Consider the following 18,812-nt stretch of genomic DNA (forward strand, 5'->3'; position numbering starts at 1 on the left):
CTTGGGCCATCGATTGGATGTGCGCCACATGAAAGGTTGAAATGATCTTATGATAAAGGCTATTGTCGACGTGAGGCGTCATTCTTGGATTGGCACGAATGTGACCTCCTAGATTGATCTATAGCTTAATTAGAGTTGGGAATGGTTATCCGGTTACAAATATTCGAGTGCTGCTTTATTGAGTCACTTTGTTTAGTACAGTTGTTTTTTGTTAGGACAAAAGTAGGTGATTTCGCACAACAAGTTATCTAGACCAAATGCCCATTTTGGGTGTCCACACACACACATATAGAGTTGCTACGAGTTGTTTTAAGGTTTAACTCACATATGGCCTTGTACATTGAAATAATAAAAATATTGGTCTCAAATGCGAGAAATTTAGAACTTGCTTGTTTAGTTTTCTAACAATAATTCTCAATACTTTGGAAAATAAAAAATTATTATAAGAGAACTATAAAAAATAAATATTTTACAATATATATTTATATTTTTTTTAATTAAGTTTTCACAAACAATTAAGCGAACAGGTTTTTGTACCTTTTTTGATATTTAATTATTAAAGAATTAAAAAAACTATTCTCAAACTTTTGAATTAAATAGAGCTACAAGCCTACAAAGGTGCTTAAATGCTTAATCCATTTTGGCAATAAGTCCAACTTTTGAGCCCAACCCATTTGGCAGGGATCATCTTTTTGATCCTGAAAATGGGATGTTCGACTCTGGAATATCCTATTGAACCTAATTTGGGCTACAATGGAGTACAGAAGAAAAAAATATCAAATTTGCCCATAGGATAAAAAATAATAATAAAAAAACTTAAATGGGGCAGCGTTATACAGATTTACTTTATCTTCCAAAGAGACCGGTATAACTTTGAGAAATTAATCAATTTTAAATATTCATTAGTTAAAATGGACATTTTTAGGCAAACCGTATCAGTTACCATCCTAGCTATTAGTAACGTATATTTAATATAATATAATTATATATTAAAAATATAACTTTTATTAGTATTTAATATGTACCATATTATATAACATGAATAACATATGCTTTATTTTAAATGAGCAGTTTTTAGTATTTAATATGTAGCATTAGTATATAACATGAATAATATATGCTTTACTTGAAATGAGTAATGTATATGTTAATAACAATAGTAAAAACATCATAGCCATTATAACTCTCGACTGAAATTATTATTGAAGTGTAGGACCGTCGACAACATCCAAGTTTGTAACCTGGGGTGGGTCCCGAAGGAGTCCGCCCAAGTGAGTTTTCAGCAAAAAAAATAAAAAAAAATAAAAACAAACAATAGTGCATTTTTACACATTGATAAACATTTTTTTTAATGTTTTTTTCTTTTTTCACAAAAATAAAAAACCAAAAAATGTTTTCAGTTATAACAAAACAAAATCGTATTATTAAATATAATTTTTTTATTTTTTATTTTGCCTTTTGAAGAGCTTGACAACAGAAAAGGAAAATGTTTCAGTTACGGTTTTTTTTTTTTTTTTTGGTGTGACATAATGACTGTTAATCAGTGTTTACTGTCTAGTTAATAGGAGGACCACCAAGAAGTGAGTCCGCTAGTAAACGGGAGGGTTACGACTTAAGATCTTAAGATCTAGGGTAATGCTTTGCTCAAGCATCTGTTAAATGCCAAAATTACTACTCCTAATCCTAGTTGTTGCGGCGTGCACATCCGCTTCGTTTGATTTGTTTAGACGTCTTGTTTTCAGCGAATTAAAATAATCCAAAAAAGAGATAATAATCAAGTTCTTGTCCTCTGTCGTTGAATATCATGTCAATGTTCTCTGTTCTATTCAAGAATTTGTAGTCCATGGATTAAGGGTTTCACATGTGAAAGGAAATGGCTTCCGCAGAGTCGATAGATGGTGGAGTCCGAGAACACCTGTCGGATGAAGATGTGGTGGAATTGGTTGTTTCAACGGCCGAGTCTGATGATTCAACTTCAGACGATCAGATAATTCCTCTGTTGACGCAATCAGAGAAGCCCAAGATCAACATCTTCTCAATCTCCTACCCCAGAAAGAAACCTAACCGGGTATGATAAACAAAAAAAACCCTCAATTTTACTTTCTTTTGATTTATAATTATTTTTGCGAATCAGAATTTTCTGTTATTCTGTTTGTTGATCATCCATCTTCTATTTATTTGATTTATTTATGCTATTAGATGCTTGTGTTTATACATATATTTTGTTGTATCATGTGAACCTCCCCCAAGTAAACGATTCTACAGTTTTCAGATGATACATGCATGTTGGTTTCCTTGAATTTTCAAACATGTTGGTTCCACTGTCAGTGCATGCTTTAGAAGTAGGCCAAGGAGCCCTTCTCACGGAATGTGGTTGGCCCTCCTGGACATTCTTTGATCTTGCTATCTGCATAGTTATGATGCCCTACATATATTGCACCTTAATGCATTTTATGCCTGTCTGGTCGAGAGTAGGACTCAAGAAGCTCCCGAACCCTTGAGTGAATTTGGTGGGTTGTGTGATGGTCTACTTGGGTGGCTCTGTTCAAAATAGTGTAACCAAGATGTTCATCTTTGTGATATACACTTAGGCCTGTCTTAAAGAAAGAGATACCATTCAACTTCCGAAAGAATTATTTCTGGCGATGTAACAGTGTTCCGTTGGCAACATCCCATTGGGCTGCTCACTCCATGACATGTTGTAGCACTTTGGGGGTGGCTCTTTTCTCATATGCATCTTTTCCTATAAATAGCGGTTGCATCCTCACAATATTCTGCCCACTCTTAATGTTGCATCTTCAATATAATGTGTAGACACGTTTAAAATCGTGAACGCTAAGGAGTTGCAATACAAACAATATTTGCACAGTGCGAGTGCCTTGGGCAGCACGTGCTTGGTTTGTTCGAATATGTTTATAAATTTCTATGCCATTACTGATTTATGTGTTCTGGTTAGTTTTGTTTCAAATATGTGGCAAATAAATGTATCAGTTGGCTCGGAGAGGAGGTTCAGGATTTAGATTAGTGATTGAATGAGGTGCTTACCATCTGAAGCTTTAATTACAGTAACCCATGTCAGTACAAAATTCACAAGTTTTGATCTTTCAAACTTATAGCGTACCATCTGATAATTGTACCTTAATCTGATGCCTTTTTGATTTTTCTATGCTTGTGTCGAAATCTGAAACAAAACTTGAGAAACTATTTTGATTATGAAGTCTGAGACAATAGTTGAGAAACTAAATTGGTTATGAAGCTTGAGACAAAACCTGACAAACTAATTTGGTCATGCTGTTTTCTATTTGCAGGAGCAAGTTTTAGTATCTGCTGAAACAGAGACATCACCATTTACAAAGTTTATTTTGTGGGCATGGAGTGGATCTAGGTACTCTGGTCTACTATGCATGGCCTTGTCATCTACTATATACTGTATTATGGAAGTCCTTTCAGATACCTTCTCTGGTTAGTATTTTCTTTATTTTATTTATGGAAGGAGCTACCTTACTGTAAACGATTTATTATGGGGATGTGTCTTAGCTTTAGGACATGGGAGGCTGTCATATAGGTTCTTTAACCGCTACATGCCTTGAAACCAAACTCAATCCACAAGCATGTGGTGCAAGGTTCCAACTATTAAAACTTGAATGAGAAACTGCCGGGAGCAAGATAGAGAACTAAAAATAATTACGAATACTGAATAGCTTCTTGATATGTTGTACTTCGTTTTCAAGCATCTCATAATGTAAAGAATTTTGTAATAAATATGTCCATCTTGCGCTTTATCTTTTGCCTTCTCTTGAAGATATATGTTTATATAAATACTAGTTCCAGTCTAGTTATGTAGAACTGTTGCATTTGGGATTTTAAGATTAACTGCATAAAGAAAAGCTGTTAATGCCCTACATTACATGGACTTAGGTATATCTGTTGGGTGAAGGTACGTGTTTAAGGGTCGGATTTCATCAAGTCTGCAAACCTAAGGACATGAGGGCACAACAAAATGTTCTCAGAGACTCCGTCTAATAAGACTAATTGAGTCGTAGTGTTGGATTTTTAACTGGACAATAGATCTCCTGTAGTGCTAGGAATGAATGGGCACAAATTGGCGAAGTTGTATTTTTCCCAGAATTTTTGTATACCACATCAATGAGAGAGAATAAACTCTCCATGCTTAGAATATTGTGTATAGATTTTCTTCAGATCAAATGTGTCAATATATACTCATACCTGAATGTATTTCCTGCCCTCCCATTTTGAATTTCTTAAGAGGTTACATTGGCTTTTTCCTACTAATTTTTATTTTTCTTATTCTTTTAATGACAGCTCAACCAGTCCCTCTTTTTGAGGTTGCATCTACAAGATGTGCAGTTATTTTGATATTGTCGTTTATGTGGTTAAGAAGGAGTGGAGAACCAATAGTTGTGCCAGCAAATATCAAGATTCTTTTGGTTTTAAGAGCTCTTATGGGATGTCTCTCATTGTTGAGTTTTGTTTATTGGTAAGTTATACTTCTGATGCCTATTGTCGATAGTAACAGTGCATTTTCTCCCATATTGCCTGAAAAAGCTTTTATTTGGTCAGGAGCACTCTTTTTACCTATTGTTATGCGAAAATATTTGTATGGAAGTACATGTTTTGTCTTACAAAGTATATTCTATAAGCGAGAAACTGGAATCCTAAATAAAAAGTGGTTAGTTCTGTTACATACGGCTTTGTATAGGCAAACGCTAAATAAAAAACCTTAAACTAAAGAAAACAAAATACCAAATAAATAAAAAATTGTAAAATTAAAATTTACAAAATAACCATAATAAAACATGTTTATGCCTACACCAGCATAAATGCGAAATGCATCATGATCTCCATCAATAGCCCTGCGGAACTTACAAGGAGAAAGAAACAGAGTCCAAAAACAACTCAAACTATATTTACAAAAACAGAGATCTTGGCTGATAGGCAAATTCCAAAAATCTAAGAATGTGTCTTTGCAGTGTTGGTCTTTGGCAGCTTGTGAATGGAAGCAACTCTGAACGGCCTGCTAGATGACTCAACTTATGATGGAAGAAGGATCTATATTTCAAAAGGTCTTTGGTTCCTTTTTCTCCATTAGATGGTAGACTATGGAGTATAAAGCAATTATAAAACAAGATTGTGCAGGGAATTGTTATGAAGAGCATCTGCAGCCTGAGAAATGCAAGGTTTGGAGGTAGGAATGGGATTGAGTCCATATTCTAGAGGGGCAGGACACTAATAACCAAGTGATCATGATCTTCAATGTGAGATCTGCAAAAAGCACAACTGATTGAAGAGATGGAACCAATCTTGAGAAGTCTGTCCAGAGTAGGGATCTTGTTCCTGATAGCCAACTACAGATAAAACTGAATCTGGGAACAACATTAGGAAAACAGTTCATTATACCAAGTCACCTTTGGAGCAGGGGTGTTGAGAAACTGGCAAGCTGATCTAGCAGTGAATCTGTAGGAGAAGGAACACGGAGAATTGAGTCATGACTGGAGCATAGAAGGGGATGAGGAGGTAAGTTGTTGATGAGAATTGACATCAAGAATGATCTAATATCACTACCATGCTAGTACCATTGGTTGACTCCAATAATATTGCTAACAGTTGCTGATCTCAGCAGCCCTGAATCATAAAGGATTCTATCACCATATTGCCGCTGAAAAGGCCCCGAGGGAAGGCAGAAATCAAAGCGTAAGGGTTTTAGACTGCCCTCACCAATTGAATGTATGATGCAAGACTTGAAAATTTTGCTAAGCCGTAGAAAAGCCCTCAAGGACCAGGAACAATTATGAGTTAGCTTGCTAACCTATAAGCTCTAATCTTTAAGCAAATTAATTTTACCCAATAAGCCCAGATTGAAGGAGAATGGGGAAGATTGAGAGTCCATATGTGTCTAGCCACAATGGCTTGTTCCATTTAGACAAGGATTTGATGCAAGGCCCCCGTCCTATTTTAGAAAGCACTATGTCAACCCAAGCAACTTTAGATCTACAAGCTTAAAGCTCAGGGCCAGACCATAAGAAGTTTGTGGAGAGGACTTTCTTAGGCATAATAAATGAGAGGACCAATCCATCCGAATAGAGAAAAGGATAGACTGAATAAAAAGTTGGAGTCTGCAGCAAAAAACAGGTAATTGTTGATCCAGGAGTTAATTATGTTAGCGATTCTACTAGAAGGCGTTTGCAATCCTGAAAGAAGGCAAAGGAGGAAAGGATAGAGTGAGACTCACCTCAGAAACAGTAGAGAAGAAAATCCAGTTTTTAAAAGAATTAGGAACCAGGCCAGAGAAGCTAGAGAAGTATTTTAGGTCTTGGTTGAGGATTGAAGTGGAGAATGGATTGCCATGACAAAATAGGAGGGTTTTTTTGGCTTCTCCAGAGAAATCTAAATTGGAGGTTTGAGGAAATAAACTTTCCGAGTCAGAGAATGGAGCTAGAAATCGAGGATCCCCTTTGACTAAATCCTCTAGCCCCATAAAAGAAGCCTTCCAAACCACCATTAATAGAAACTGAAATCTGGGGGTTGTTATTCAAGCCTTAATCCATTTGATGAGGAGAGAAGGAAAGCCAAGAAGATCCAAGAGATCAAGAAGAAATTCCCATTTAATAGTCTCAAAGGCTTGTCCACTTTGAAGGCACATCTATGAGTCCCTAAATTACTATGATAGTTCTTCATTAGTTCTTGGGCTGGCTATATATCATCACTATTTTTCTAAATTGGAGGAAAGCAGATTGGGAATCAGAAATGAGAGAAGAAATAACATTTTTAATTCGAGAAGCTATAATCTTTGAGTTGCACTTTTTAAATGAAATTACATCAGGAGATATTTATGTAATCCTAAGGAAAGAGGGCTTTCGAGTTTACGAACAAGGGAAATTGGATTGCAATTAAGCTCTTTTAACAAGGGACCAGTGTGGAGGAAAGATCGAATGACAAGAGTAAACTCTGAACCAATGATTTCCATAAAGATCTCAAGAAAAATTCACTAGAACAAAATTGATTTACTTGATTTTAGAAGCAGAGACTGGAGCTACAAGGGCCAAAGCTTGAACATGATTAAGGTGCTTATCAATATTCATAAAGAGAGCCTCTTTACCTGGATAGGGAATTGGACAAGGCTTACCCTGTAGGTCCTTGATTACTCCAGGAGCTTTATTAGGATCAAAGCCAAAATTGATTTACTTGATTTTAGAAGCAGATTTGAGCTACGAGGGCCAAGCTTGAACATGATTAAGATGCTTATTAATATACATAAAGAGAGCCTCTTTACCTGGATAGGGAATTGGACAAGGTTTACCCGAAGGTCCTTGAAGTAATCAACAATAGTCTGCTTTATTTGCTTGCTGTCCTCTATTATAGTTCCCTTATCGGTACATATACTGGGAAACCTCTTCCTGTTCCTTCTGGAGTTGATGGTTTTGGTAGAGAGAGTACTTTTCTGGTCTCACTCCTTAGCCACTGAATTCTTATCTTTTGCATGTAGAGTCTCTTCTACACTTGCATAATTCTCTCTACTGTCAAGTAAACTGTCAGGATTATTTTCATCTTTAAGGGCTTGGATATGATGGATCTCCTTGCTAGCCTTATTAAGCTCAACAGAAACATCCTTTCGTTTTTTGAAATTCAAAGTTCTAAGAACAGCTCTTACTAACTTGAGCTTCTGACATAATTTGAAAAGGGATTGATCACTTTGTTTGTGAATTTGGAAAGAGGAGAAATAGTGAGCTCAGTTTTTTTCAGTGCCTCTTGAAAGATGTTGCCACTTCAGGTTCTTTCTGAACTTCTGAGTGGAGTTATTTTCACCTGACAACTTAAGCCATCTAAAAAGGTTCATTCTGCGTGTTATCATTGTATTATCATTTTCCTGCAATGTTTTTTTCTGGCACTCTTATTGGTAAATACGATGTTCAGTGAGGATAATGTGATCTTTGTGGTGCCCTTGGTGATACTACTTTTCTCCACAAGGCACATCAAATGAAAGGCGTGGGTTAATATTTTGGTCGCACCACCTTAGAGTTCAGTTTTTGTATCTGGGCTGCTAGTTAAGCAAGATGGGGTTCATAGCTTGAACTGTTGAGTGCCTCAGCATACCAAGCAACTACATTGAATAGATTCCCTATAGTATCTATAATATTTCTGAATCTCTGCCAGCATTTAAAAAAGATAGCAGTGATTTTGTTGGCTTCTGGTGACATCAATGTTGAAAGTGCTTTAGATAATATCAATAATCTCGGATTCACTTGAGGATTTTAATTCTGGTGTGCTCTGTTGTACTGTTTGGCTTATCCTTTTTCTTTCTTTATTTATTTATGTATTTATTTTTTGGTGCTTGTTCTATTTACGGTTCATTCTAAACTCACCCTCTGGTCAAGACAACAATTGCCAAAGAAAGAGAACCAAAACAGCCGGTTCCAACCTTGAGGTCTATTCTCATCTTTCCCCTTATGTATCACCAGGCAGGATACAAGGAAGCACCTTACCTTTAGCATAAATGATATACCTTATCATTGTCGACTGCTTGAAATGCCTTTCCTATGGTTTTGTAATTTTACTATTTGGAACATGATTTGGTGGATGCTTTTCCAATGTTTTATATGTTTTATCATTTTGAACATGATTTGCCGGTACTGGTAATAAAAAGTTCCTTTATTTTTCCGCAGCATTCAAAGGTTACCTTTGTCTCAAGCTATCATATTGAGCTTTACAACTCCAATTATGGCTTCAATTGTGGCAAGAGTAATTTTGCATGAGAAGTTGAAAATTGCCGAAATTGGAGGTATGATAAATATATAGTTAGAATATATCTTGTTGCTTATTCCAATCTTACGGTTACCTTTTGTAATTGGCAAATAACATCATATGCATATAGTTGTATGCAATGTATCAAAAATCAGCCAACTCAACTGAGTCGATTCAGACTCAGCCAAAGTCGAGTCCAAGTCTGGCCAAGATCTCGGCCAGAGAAAAAATAACTGTTGTCTCAGCCAAGTCCCGGCCGAGAGGCCCGAGATGACCACAATTTTCGCCTGAGTTTAAAAGTTCCTTTTGCAGCTTGCCTCTCATTTTTTTCCAAATCTTAAGACCAAAAATAGAGAGGAATCCAAAGCTGCACCGTACTAAACTTACAAATCAAAAGACAAAAAATTGAGAGTTTTTGTTAATTTTTATTTTATTTTATTTTTATGATGTCCTCTGCACGTTGGAGGTAGCATCTCCCTGGTGCTGGTATGAGAATTAAAATTGGAGGTGTTTAGGTGTCAAGCCCCAAATGTCTTTAAAACCCGTGACATGGATCTGGATCAGAGAGTTGGCAAACTATTCCATTATGGATTGAACTCCATATTTTGACCACTTCAAATTTGAGAGTTCAGATCTCTACTTCACCATGCTGTTTTATTCCTGATAAATACTAAAGTCACCTCATCTTTTGTTTCTTAAATTTAAACACTTAATGATTTACTTGATTGTTAGCTCCATTAATATGTGGTCCTAGCCCAACCTCCAAGTTTCTACTTTAGTTTTAATGGTCCTTAATTATTATCACTACAATTCTCAAAATAATGATATATTGACTCACAAGTGATGAGATAGTTGTTGTGAGACTTCCCTATGTAGAATTCCAAGCTGGTTAGGAACTGGGGATCAAATTCCCCATTAATGTTGGGGCTTGGCTCCCTTGGTCTGTGCTTAATGGAATCAGTATGCAATAAAATATGAATTTAGCATTTATGCAGCATGTTAGATGCTCCTTCCCACTAATCCTTTCCTTGTATATTATAACTTATTCTCCATAAAATATAATTCTGCCTTATAGAGAATTAATGACACTTTTGTTACTTCTTTGCAATTTTTTTCCATTCTCCATTCTTGGTTGTTTTTGCAGTTTCTTGTAGTCATTTTAATCTCTCTCTCTCTCTCTCTCTCCCCCCCCCCCCCCCCCCCCCCTCCCCCCATGTGTGTATAACATACTGACATTTCTTTTGGAAAAAGCTATCATGAGGGCGCTCTCGTCATGATTTCATGCTCCCATGGTACACTTAAATTTATTTTTAAACATGGGAAGCTAATGCATCTATGCCCTCTTATTTTGCTTATAGAAGTGCAAAATTTTATGGTGCTTTTCTTTCAGCATTCTGTATTTACCTTTTTGCTGCAAGAGAGTCATTTCTTTGACTGTGTTTCAGGTCTTGCTTTCAGTTTCTTTGGTGTACTTTTCATTTTCCGGCCAAAACTTACAATGCAAGGTACAGAAGTGAGTTAATGAAACCCTATAGATTTTACGTTGGAAACAGATATTTTAAGATTGGTAGCACATAATTCTATTCATATAAGCATTGAGTAACTTATGTATGGAATGTTCGGATATCTTCTGGAAACCCTCTTGCTTCAATGAAAACAGCGGGTTTTTGCATGATTTCTCTGTAGAGTTCTGCATGATTGGTTGTGGATCTGTGCAGGAAATCTAGCTAAAACTGGGCAAGCAAGCGATGTTCAGGGAAGCCATCATATATATGCAATTTTAATTGCTTTATTTTCAGCAATAACTGGTGGAATCAACTACTGCCTTATAAGGGCTGGAGCGAAGGCATCTGAACAACCTGTGTAAGATCATTTGCTTTCTTCTTTGATCTACATTATTACTATATTTTTTCTTTTTGCTAATGCCCACAACAGAAATTACATGGAACAGACCCAATTACATAATTGCAAAAAACATAAATTCCAGTTGGAGGATTTATAAAATATTCAGTCCATTTGGGATTTGGCTTTTCATTGCTTATACTGGCTAGCTTATCCACAACAAAATTCCCTTTGCAATACGTGTGCTCTAGCATAAATTCCCAGGGCTTCCGCTGCCACAGCAAAACCTAACACATTTATGTGTTTATCTTAGCAAGTATTGTGTTCTCTTTCAGGTTCACAGTTTTTTCATTTGGCATTCTTGCTATGCCTGCTGCAGCAATATGTACATTGGCCTTTGAGGTAAGTTCATATTGTATTCTTATATTTCAAATTTCTACACTTTTGGTTTCATAACTTTATATCCTTAATTGCTGATAATTGAGCATCTGACGTTGTTGAAATTAATGGAGAGATTTCTGAGATAAGAAGTTGAATAGTGGCTTTAATATCTGGTTTACTTAGAATATCATCATTCTATTCTTTGAACATCCTATTGCCACTTGTGCATATAATCTTCTATGGGATGTGGAATACACATCTAAACTGAAATTGACGTAGTTGACATGTTCAATTTTTAAAATAGTTGCATGTATTTTACTTTTATGATGATCCTAAAACTTAATAATGTAAATTAATTAGTTCTCCATATATATAAATTTTCAAGATTTTGTTGATAAGACTATGTTTCATTAGGGATAGATATGATTTAACCAGAAACTAGTGTTGGACAAAGCTTGATTTTGTTGCAATATATGTTACATAGAGTCTTTAAAATGTCTGAAGTACCCAAGTGGAGATGAAACAGATATGGGCACAGGACACATGTCCAACATGCTAAATTTAGGACATCTATCCATCTGGCATATCCAACAGAGAATTTTATTCTGTTTTCACAATAAACTTTATTTTTCTCAACTTGTTCATCCTTCATGAATGTATCGAAATGGTTGAGGGGACATTGTTCTGAGAAAGGCGTTAAATCTCGTCAATACAGACGAGGCCTCTACCAATTGCTTATCAGCTAGGCTCAATGTGAAACACACCAGAGTTATCGTTCAACATTGTCTCGCGCAATAAGCCATCTTACTAGTATGTCGTGCTACATGTTTGAATTTTTCATATGACATCGATGCTTCAAAAACTACAATATTCCTTACTAACTTCTAATGGAAAACACTATAAACGATACTCGAGTAATATAATACCTATAAGGGCATAAAAGGCACTACACAATGTATGTACTACCTACGCAGGGTGGTGGGAGGGCAAGACTAGAGGTAGTCCTATGTTTTGGTATTATTTTGCACAAAGTTACTCTCAAGATTCAAACCCGCATCCTCACACTGGGGAGCTGGTGTTTTTGCCATCTCACAAGATTTTGTCGTTATTGTACAATGGTGTATGATCTTACATTTTGTATAATTTGGAACATTTGAAAATTATATTAACTCTGCTAAAAGTAAAGTTATTACACATGGATAACCTGTTCTTCATTCAGGGGTTATTGTTTAAGAATGTGACGTGAGCGTGGAGTAAAAAGTGCTTGGGCTGAAATAAAAAAGTTATGAAAGGTTCAACTTATCTTTTAGTAAAGTTGAAATGGTATAAAATTGATTTATTGAATGACCAAGTACCAATCATTTCTTTACAGATTTGCTGGAAATTTCAGATGATGCTTTCCTTTCCCTCTAAATTGTGCACTCATTTCTTTTTACGTGTACTCGGTGACTCTAAATGGCCAATTAAGATATTATTAAGTGCTACAAAAAGATTATATATTTACATACTGTTAAAAGGTTCAAATGAAAAAAGTGAAGATGACTTGAGTTCATTAGTCAGTTCTTGCTTACCCGAAAAAAATAGAATGTATACATATATAGATACTCTTGGGTTGTCTAAACATCCTATCTAAATTGTACAGGTGTCACTTCAACATGAGGATATACAATGCCTTTTTGCCTATAAATTTCATGAGGATTTTGATAAACATATCTCTAATTCGGTGATTTTGATTAACGAATGTGTAATATTATGACAATTATTTTATCATGCTTCATTCCACTTTTCCCCTAAGCTTCACTGATTATCTTCACATTTTTCTATCCCTTTTCATCATTTTCTACAAAATAAAGTTGATATTCAACCACTGAATACCCATACCTCCATCAATTTCTCAGCATTTCAGAACCCTAATATAACTGTCAATATTGATATCTTTCCACTAGTAGAAAGCTCTATGCTTATGTATACTTTATTTTACCTTGTAGTGATCCCACTATGATTCTGTTGAGATCCTACGGTCCTATGGCTATCCCACTACAATAGTAACATGCATTTATCTCTGCGATTTGGACCGATTTGACAGTTTTGGATCGTTAGATCTTATGATCCTGTCATTCCGGATTGCAATTTTGATAGATGTGAACTTAGTCTCTGAATAATACAGTGATGAGATATGGAAATATGTGAATATGACATTGAGATACGACCCCACCAAATGCACACACCAAAGTCCATTTAACATTGGGTTTATTTCTTTTTTTTGTTAGGTAACATTGGCTTTATTTCAAAACTGTAAATATGACTTAGAAATTTAATATACAACTTCCTTTGTAGTAAGTGCAACTCTCAGAAAGAGAAACCAAAAATATGTCATGCTTCTGGGAATTAACGTCTGGTACCCAGTGTATAGCCCATCCATGCGGGTTGCTGGAAGGGGAAGTAACATTTGGCATTATTTGGCACAATGTGCCTATTTTTACTCAAACCTTCGACTTCACGCTTGTCAATCCGAGCTTAAAATCTATATGCGGATCACTGAAGCTATTCTCAATGTGCTCAACAAACTTATGCCCACCGAACATACAGTTTGATAATCAAGATTATTTATCAGCTCTGCACATTGGTTTTATGTTTATAGATATTAACAAGTGTTACGATCTCAGATAATTTTTGCTTCTCTTATGCAGGAATTTGTGCTACCTGGTCTTCATTCCTTCCTTTTTATGGTTGTGCTTGGTGTATTGGCCTTCTTTGCGGAGGTGCTATGTGGAACTACTTATTTTCTTCCTCTCTTTTGCATGCTTTTCAGTTTCTACAATTTGATGAATGAACATTGCACGAAAGCATAGATTGCTTATGTTTTCTATGAAATGGTCCTGCATAATATGAGCGCTTTGTAGCTTTGCAGGTCCTTTTGGCACGTGGACTTCAGCTTGAGAAAACCAGCAAAGTTGCAAATATCCTGTACATTGAGGTATGCATATTGCTTGCACTGCTTTTCTTGTGGCAGTGGTAATCTTGTAAATTTTCATAAACTATTGTTCCACTTGTTAGAAAATAAATCAGTTGAACTACTTACGCTGTAACCAGTATCTTTTAACCTAAGGTTCCCCTTATTTCCAGTTTTAGGATTTGGAAATGGGAGATAGTAGTTGGAATGGACCCAATAAAATAAAATAAATAAATAAAAAGAAAAATTGATAAAGGAGAACAGGTGGAAAATATTTGGGAAACCCAAAGAGAGTCTGGTGAGGGGCTGTGTCAAACGTAGATGAGAGGCAATAAGAAAATATGCACAAACAGTGAAGCAATTTGACCTAAATGGGAGTTGCTTACAGAGTCCAAAGGATTCACATGTATAGAACAAACCTAGAGGAAATGAATAGGTCTCGTCTGCAACTTTTGCTGATTGCAAATGTTAATTTATGTATCTGATTTGAAAACAAAAATGCTAAAGGACAAATATTTTTATCCGCCAATCTATTTAAAATGACGATATGTTGCGTTAAAGATCATAAACAGGGAAGAATTATGGAGTTTTGCCATCTCAGGCTAACCAAATACACTATGAATTTAGAAGTCAGTACAGATTTGTACTTGTCACAGTAATAGACAAATTTGTTGCCAATGCTGCAGTCTCTCTCCTTGTTCTAATTGCCAGTTGTCACCAATGAGTCCAGTTCCTATGCACCTCAAACTTATGCCTGATCTCCCGATTTCAGAGGCTCCTATCCATTAATGCAATCACTCCTCATAATATGCCTTCCTTCACAGTGATCGAAATCCAGACCTCCATACAAACATACGTGAAGAACAATGAAAGACTACTGCTGAATGCTGACTGTTCATAGATTGACCAATAAGTGTCCCTGTATCACAAATGAACGGAAACCACAGGTCGAAAATTCTTTAGTGTGTGTATGAAATCAACAAAAAACAAAATGCTTCTCAGAAAACAAGTGTCATTGGGAATTATGTCGCCAAAAAACTTAAAAGAAAGCCGTTACGCCCACAAAACTTGCTATATTTCGTATGATGGCATGTGTATGTAATTGAAAACCCTGACAAGTGATTATATATGTTCCTGACCCTTTTAAGAAGTTTAATCCATCAACACTAATTCAAAGCTAAATAGAAAACCTTTTGGGATATGTTTTGAAAAGCAGAAACACAAGATTTACATCACCGGCACACAGGACTGGTGTTCAGAAGATGAGTACTGGTCCTCAACCTTTAAGAGTTGAGTATCGGTGCATTTGTCTTGTATACCAGTGTTCAACTCCCCAGCTCATTGAGTACAAATGCTCTGTGTAGTGGTGCTTACTGCTCTAGTGGGCTACATCCACTTTTTCAAAAACATTTTGAGTTTAAAAACAAATAAAACACTTTCTTGTAAACATTTTGAGTGTACTTTATCTCTCACTTACCTGTCCTTATGTGTGTCTGAATCCGTATACCTATGAATCATAACTTGAACTTTGATATGCACACTCGAATAGTACTTTGACTAAAATAATGAATTAACATGTAACAACCCACTCTACCACATGGTACGAATGATGATATTGTCCACTTTGGGGCCTTAGCCCGAACGGTTTTGTTCTTGTGTTTAATATGAAAAGACCTTGTATCATTTTGAGATAGCACTAGCACATATAAGAACTTAACCTTCACCTTACCCAGGCGACGTGGGATTGTGCGACCTGTAGCTCGCCCACTCTCCTCTCAATGCTCATAGTTTTGCAACGTGGGATATAACAATCAATCCCTTAGGGACCCAGCATCCTCGCTGGCTTGACCCGCATGGGCTTGTGCATGCCCCCACATTTTCGTCTGGGGATTGGCTCTGATACCATCTGTCACAACCCGTCCCACCCCACCCCATGTGGATACTGTCTGTGTTGCACATTTTGTGCTCACAGTTTTGCTCAAAACATGTCTACATTTTTAAGGAGTGTCCACACATATAAATGCCATGAACTTCCCCCCTCCCCCCCGGGCGATGTGGGACGTCACATAACAACTTAACAAGGGTTTGACACAATAATTGCCAACGTAAAGAAGACACAAAAGGAGTATCCATGATTTGGTTAGAAGTAAATAAAAAAAAGGAGTATCCATGATTTGTTATAAAGTGGAGCGTTCCCTTTTCTATTTTTTTATCTTTTATCTACATCTTTCAACTATGTTATGGTGGGTTTATCTTATTTTAGATTGAACAAACTAAATTTCCACACATTTGGTTCTTCTGTTGTATGGCTGCTAGTGACTATAAAACCACATTCTTTGGGCTATTATCTCCTGTTAATTATATTTTATCCCTGGTCTGTGTTTCAGGCTGTCCTGTCACAATTGTGGGGGATGGTTTCATTGAGAATAGCGCCGTCTTTTGGAAGACTCATTGGATGTTTACTGATCTTGGCTTCAGCTTGCTGTACCATGTACTCTGGACCTGAGAAAGAGGTTGAATGAGATTTAACTGGCCATTATTGAATCATAGCGTACGTACAACCATGCATTTACATATCCATTCCTTTTACATGTTTGTGAGCATGCGTGAGGACACGTCTCAGATATTGTCAGACAAAAGAAGCATGCAATCAATCTGTTAACTCAAATATCAGCATTTGGATTATGTGGAGAGAAGTAGCAATCCATTCTATCTGTCACTGGACTAATTTGAAGAAGTTCCATCTTCAAGATTTTTGGCGACGACAATTTTTTAAAATGGGTCAAGTTTAGTGTACCGAACACAAAAAGCATCCGAAATACAACCAAAAACAATTAGGAAGCCCACTATTACTGTAAACAGAATGATTGTACACACCTTAACCTTTTGCTTCCTCATAGCAAGAGATTTTATTGAAATGTGCGTCTTCCCAGTTGAGTGTGTTTGAAAAGAAAAGATTCCCAGATGACTCAAGTATTTTTTGTACTCGATCTAATAAGGCCTAACCGGTAGTTCGGCTTCAGTGACTTTTGGTTCAGAGCCAATATCACTACTTGTGACCATTCTTGATTCTCCGACTGTATAAATTATCTGTCTTTTGTAGTTAATGTTTATGATGCCTCACACAATTATTAACGTCACTGTTCAAGGTGCTCCACACCTTATTTCTCCATGCCTGCCAATTTGCTGCACTTTCAATGAATTGCCGTAACCTTGTGGTTTAAATTTTAGTTAAGAGTGTCTTGAATTTTTTATCTTTATATAGGCAATTCAAACATGGGATTTAAACCTCCCTAAAATTGGATTATGGTTAAGGCCTGTGAAAGGGTGGAGTCATCTCGATTACCAAAAATGATGGATGTCTTGGCTTTGATCTTGAATGGATCAGATTAGTGATGTCCTGCATTACCTCTATTCCCTATTGTGTTTCCATTAATAGATGTACAAGAAGTGTTTTTAGTCCTGCAAGAGGGTTGAGGCAAGGTCACCCCCTCTCACCTTCACCTATTTCTGTTGTGTGCTGAGGATCATCTATCCAAACTGATGGAAGTTGCAAATATAGATGGCTCTCTTACTGGTGTGAAGATTAGTTGAACTCTTTCAGTGTCTCACTCTCACCTTCTCTTTGCAGACGACTCACTACTATTAATTTTGCAGAGCTAATAACGCGGAAGCCATCAAAGGTATTTTAACAGAATATGTATCGCTTACAGGTGAGCAAATTAATTTAGACGAGTCTACTTTGTTTTTGAGTAGAAAACAGAACTACAATTGAGGAAAGGCAGGCAATGGGCTCTTTGTTGTGTAATATAGGAGGAGGGTTTAAATGATAAACATATGGGGTTCCTGCTCGTAACAGGGAAATCGTATTAAATTTTTAGAGGACAAAATTGCATCAAGATCTACATGAGGTAGTGAATGCATATTGAGGATTCCAATTGGAGTATCTGGGGGAGATAGAAAAAAGGTTTGGGGGTTTTCTAAAGATAGGGAAAAAATCCAGTCAGGAATGCCTCTCAGATTTCAAATTAATTTAGATGAGTCTACTTTCAGAACTACAATTGAGGAAAGGCAGGCAATGGGCTCTTTGTTGTGTAATATAGGAGGAGGGTTTAATTTAAGAGAGAAAAAAAGGTCGATGCCTTCAATCCAGATCTCCTGGAAAAAGGATCTACAAAGACATGGAAAAAGGATTTGATTCATGAGGTGTGTAATTGAAGAGATAGTGAATGCATATTGAGGATTCCAATTGGAGTATTTGGGGGAGATAGGAAAAAGGTTTGGGGGTTTTATAAAGATAGGGAAAAAAATCCAGTCTGGAATGCCGATCAGATTACTAATAGGCGTGGGGTACAAGATAGCAAGAAAGGCATACATGATATTGAAAATAATTATCAAAGGAGAGTAGACATCATCCTTTGTGGAAGAGGTTATTAAGATATTTGAAAACTAAAAAACACTTTTAGTGAAAGTGTAGCTATGAAAGATGCCCACTTTTCTTAATTTTTAAAAAAGAAGGGTTACTTTTCTTAATTTTTAAAAAAGAAGGGTTTAGTAGAAGAGATATAGCATTGATTCCGGGTTTAGTAGAAGAGATATAGCATTGATTCCTAGGTGGGTAGCATTCTGCTGTGAGGTGAGGGTATAATTGTAATGACTCTTGTGAACCTCATCAGTGGTTCACATTTCAACAATTTTTGGAAGATATATGAGACTGGACCATGATTTGGCTGAATCGGTTTTTTGGTGACTCCAATAAACAGTGTTCAATAACGACTCTTACACAATAATCAATAAGATAGAATCTCTCATTTCGAAGTGTTTAATTCTATGATTGACACATCCAGTAGGATTTAAAAACCTATGGTAACTTCTA

At 36.3% G+C, this 18,812-nt stretch overlaps 1 protein-coding gene across 1 annotated transcript; it reads left to right on the forward strand.

Moving 5' to 3' along the window:
• The first annotated feature begins 1,629 nt into the window (after positions 1 to 1,629).
• On the forward strand, positions 1,630 to 17,166 carry LOC132308001 (uncharacterized). The gene is made up of 10 exons (XM_059805937.1): positions 1,630 to 2,068; positions 3,309 to 3,462; positions 4,324 to 4,498; positions 8,682 to 8,797; positions 10,206 to 10,265; positions 10,479 to 10,623; positions 10,938 to 11,004; positions 13,674 to 13,745; positions 13,895 to 13,960; positions 16,324 to 17,166. The coding sequence occupies exons 1-10, from the start codon at positions 1,874 to 1,876 to the stop codon at positions 16,456 to 16,458; spliced, it is 1,185 nt and encodes a 394-aa protein (XP_059661920.1). The 5' UTR covers positions 1,630 to 1,873; the 3' UTR covers positions 16,459 to 17,166.
• Positions 17,167 to 18,812: the final 1,646 nt, after the last annotated feature.

The sequence above is a fragment of the Cornus florida genome, unplaced genomic scaffold, assembly GCF_030987335.1.
Source record: "Cornus florida cultivar Cherokee Brave unplaced genomic scaffold, ASM3098733v1 CherokeeBrave_3.0.0_Hap2_Chr05, whole genome shotgun sequence".
Taxonomy (NCBI): domain Eukaryota; kingdom Viridiplantae; phylum Streptophyta; class Magnoliopsida; order Cornales; family Cornaceae; genus Cornus; species Cornus florida.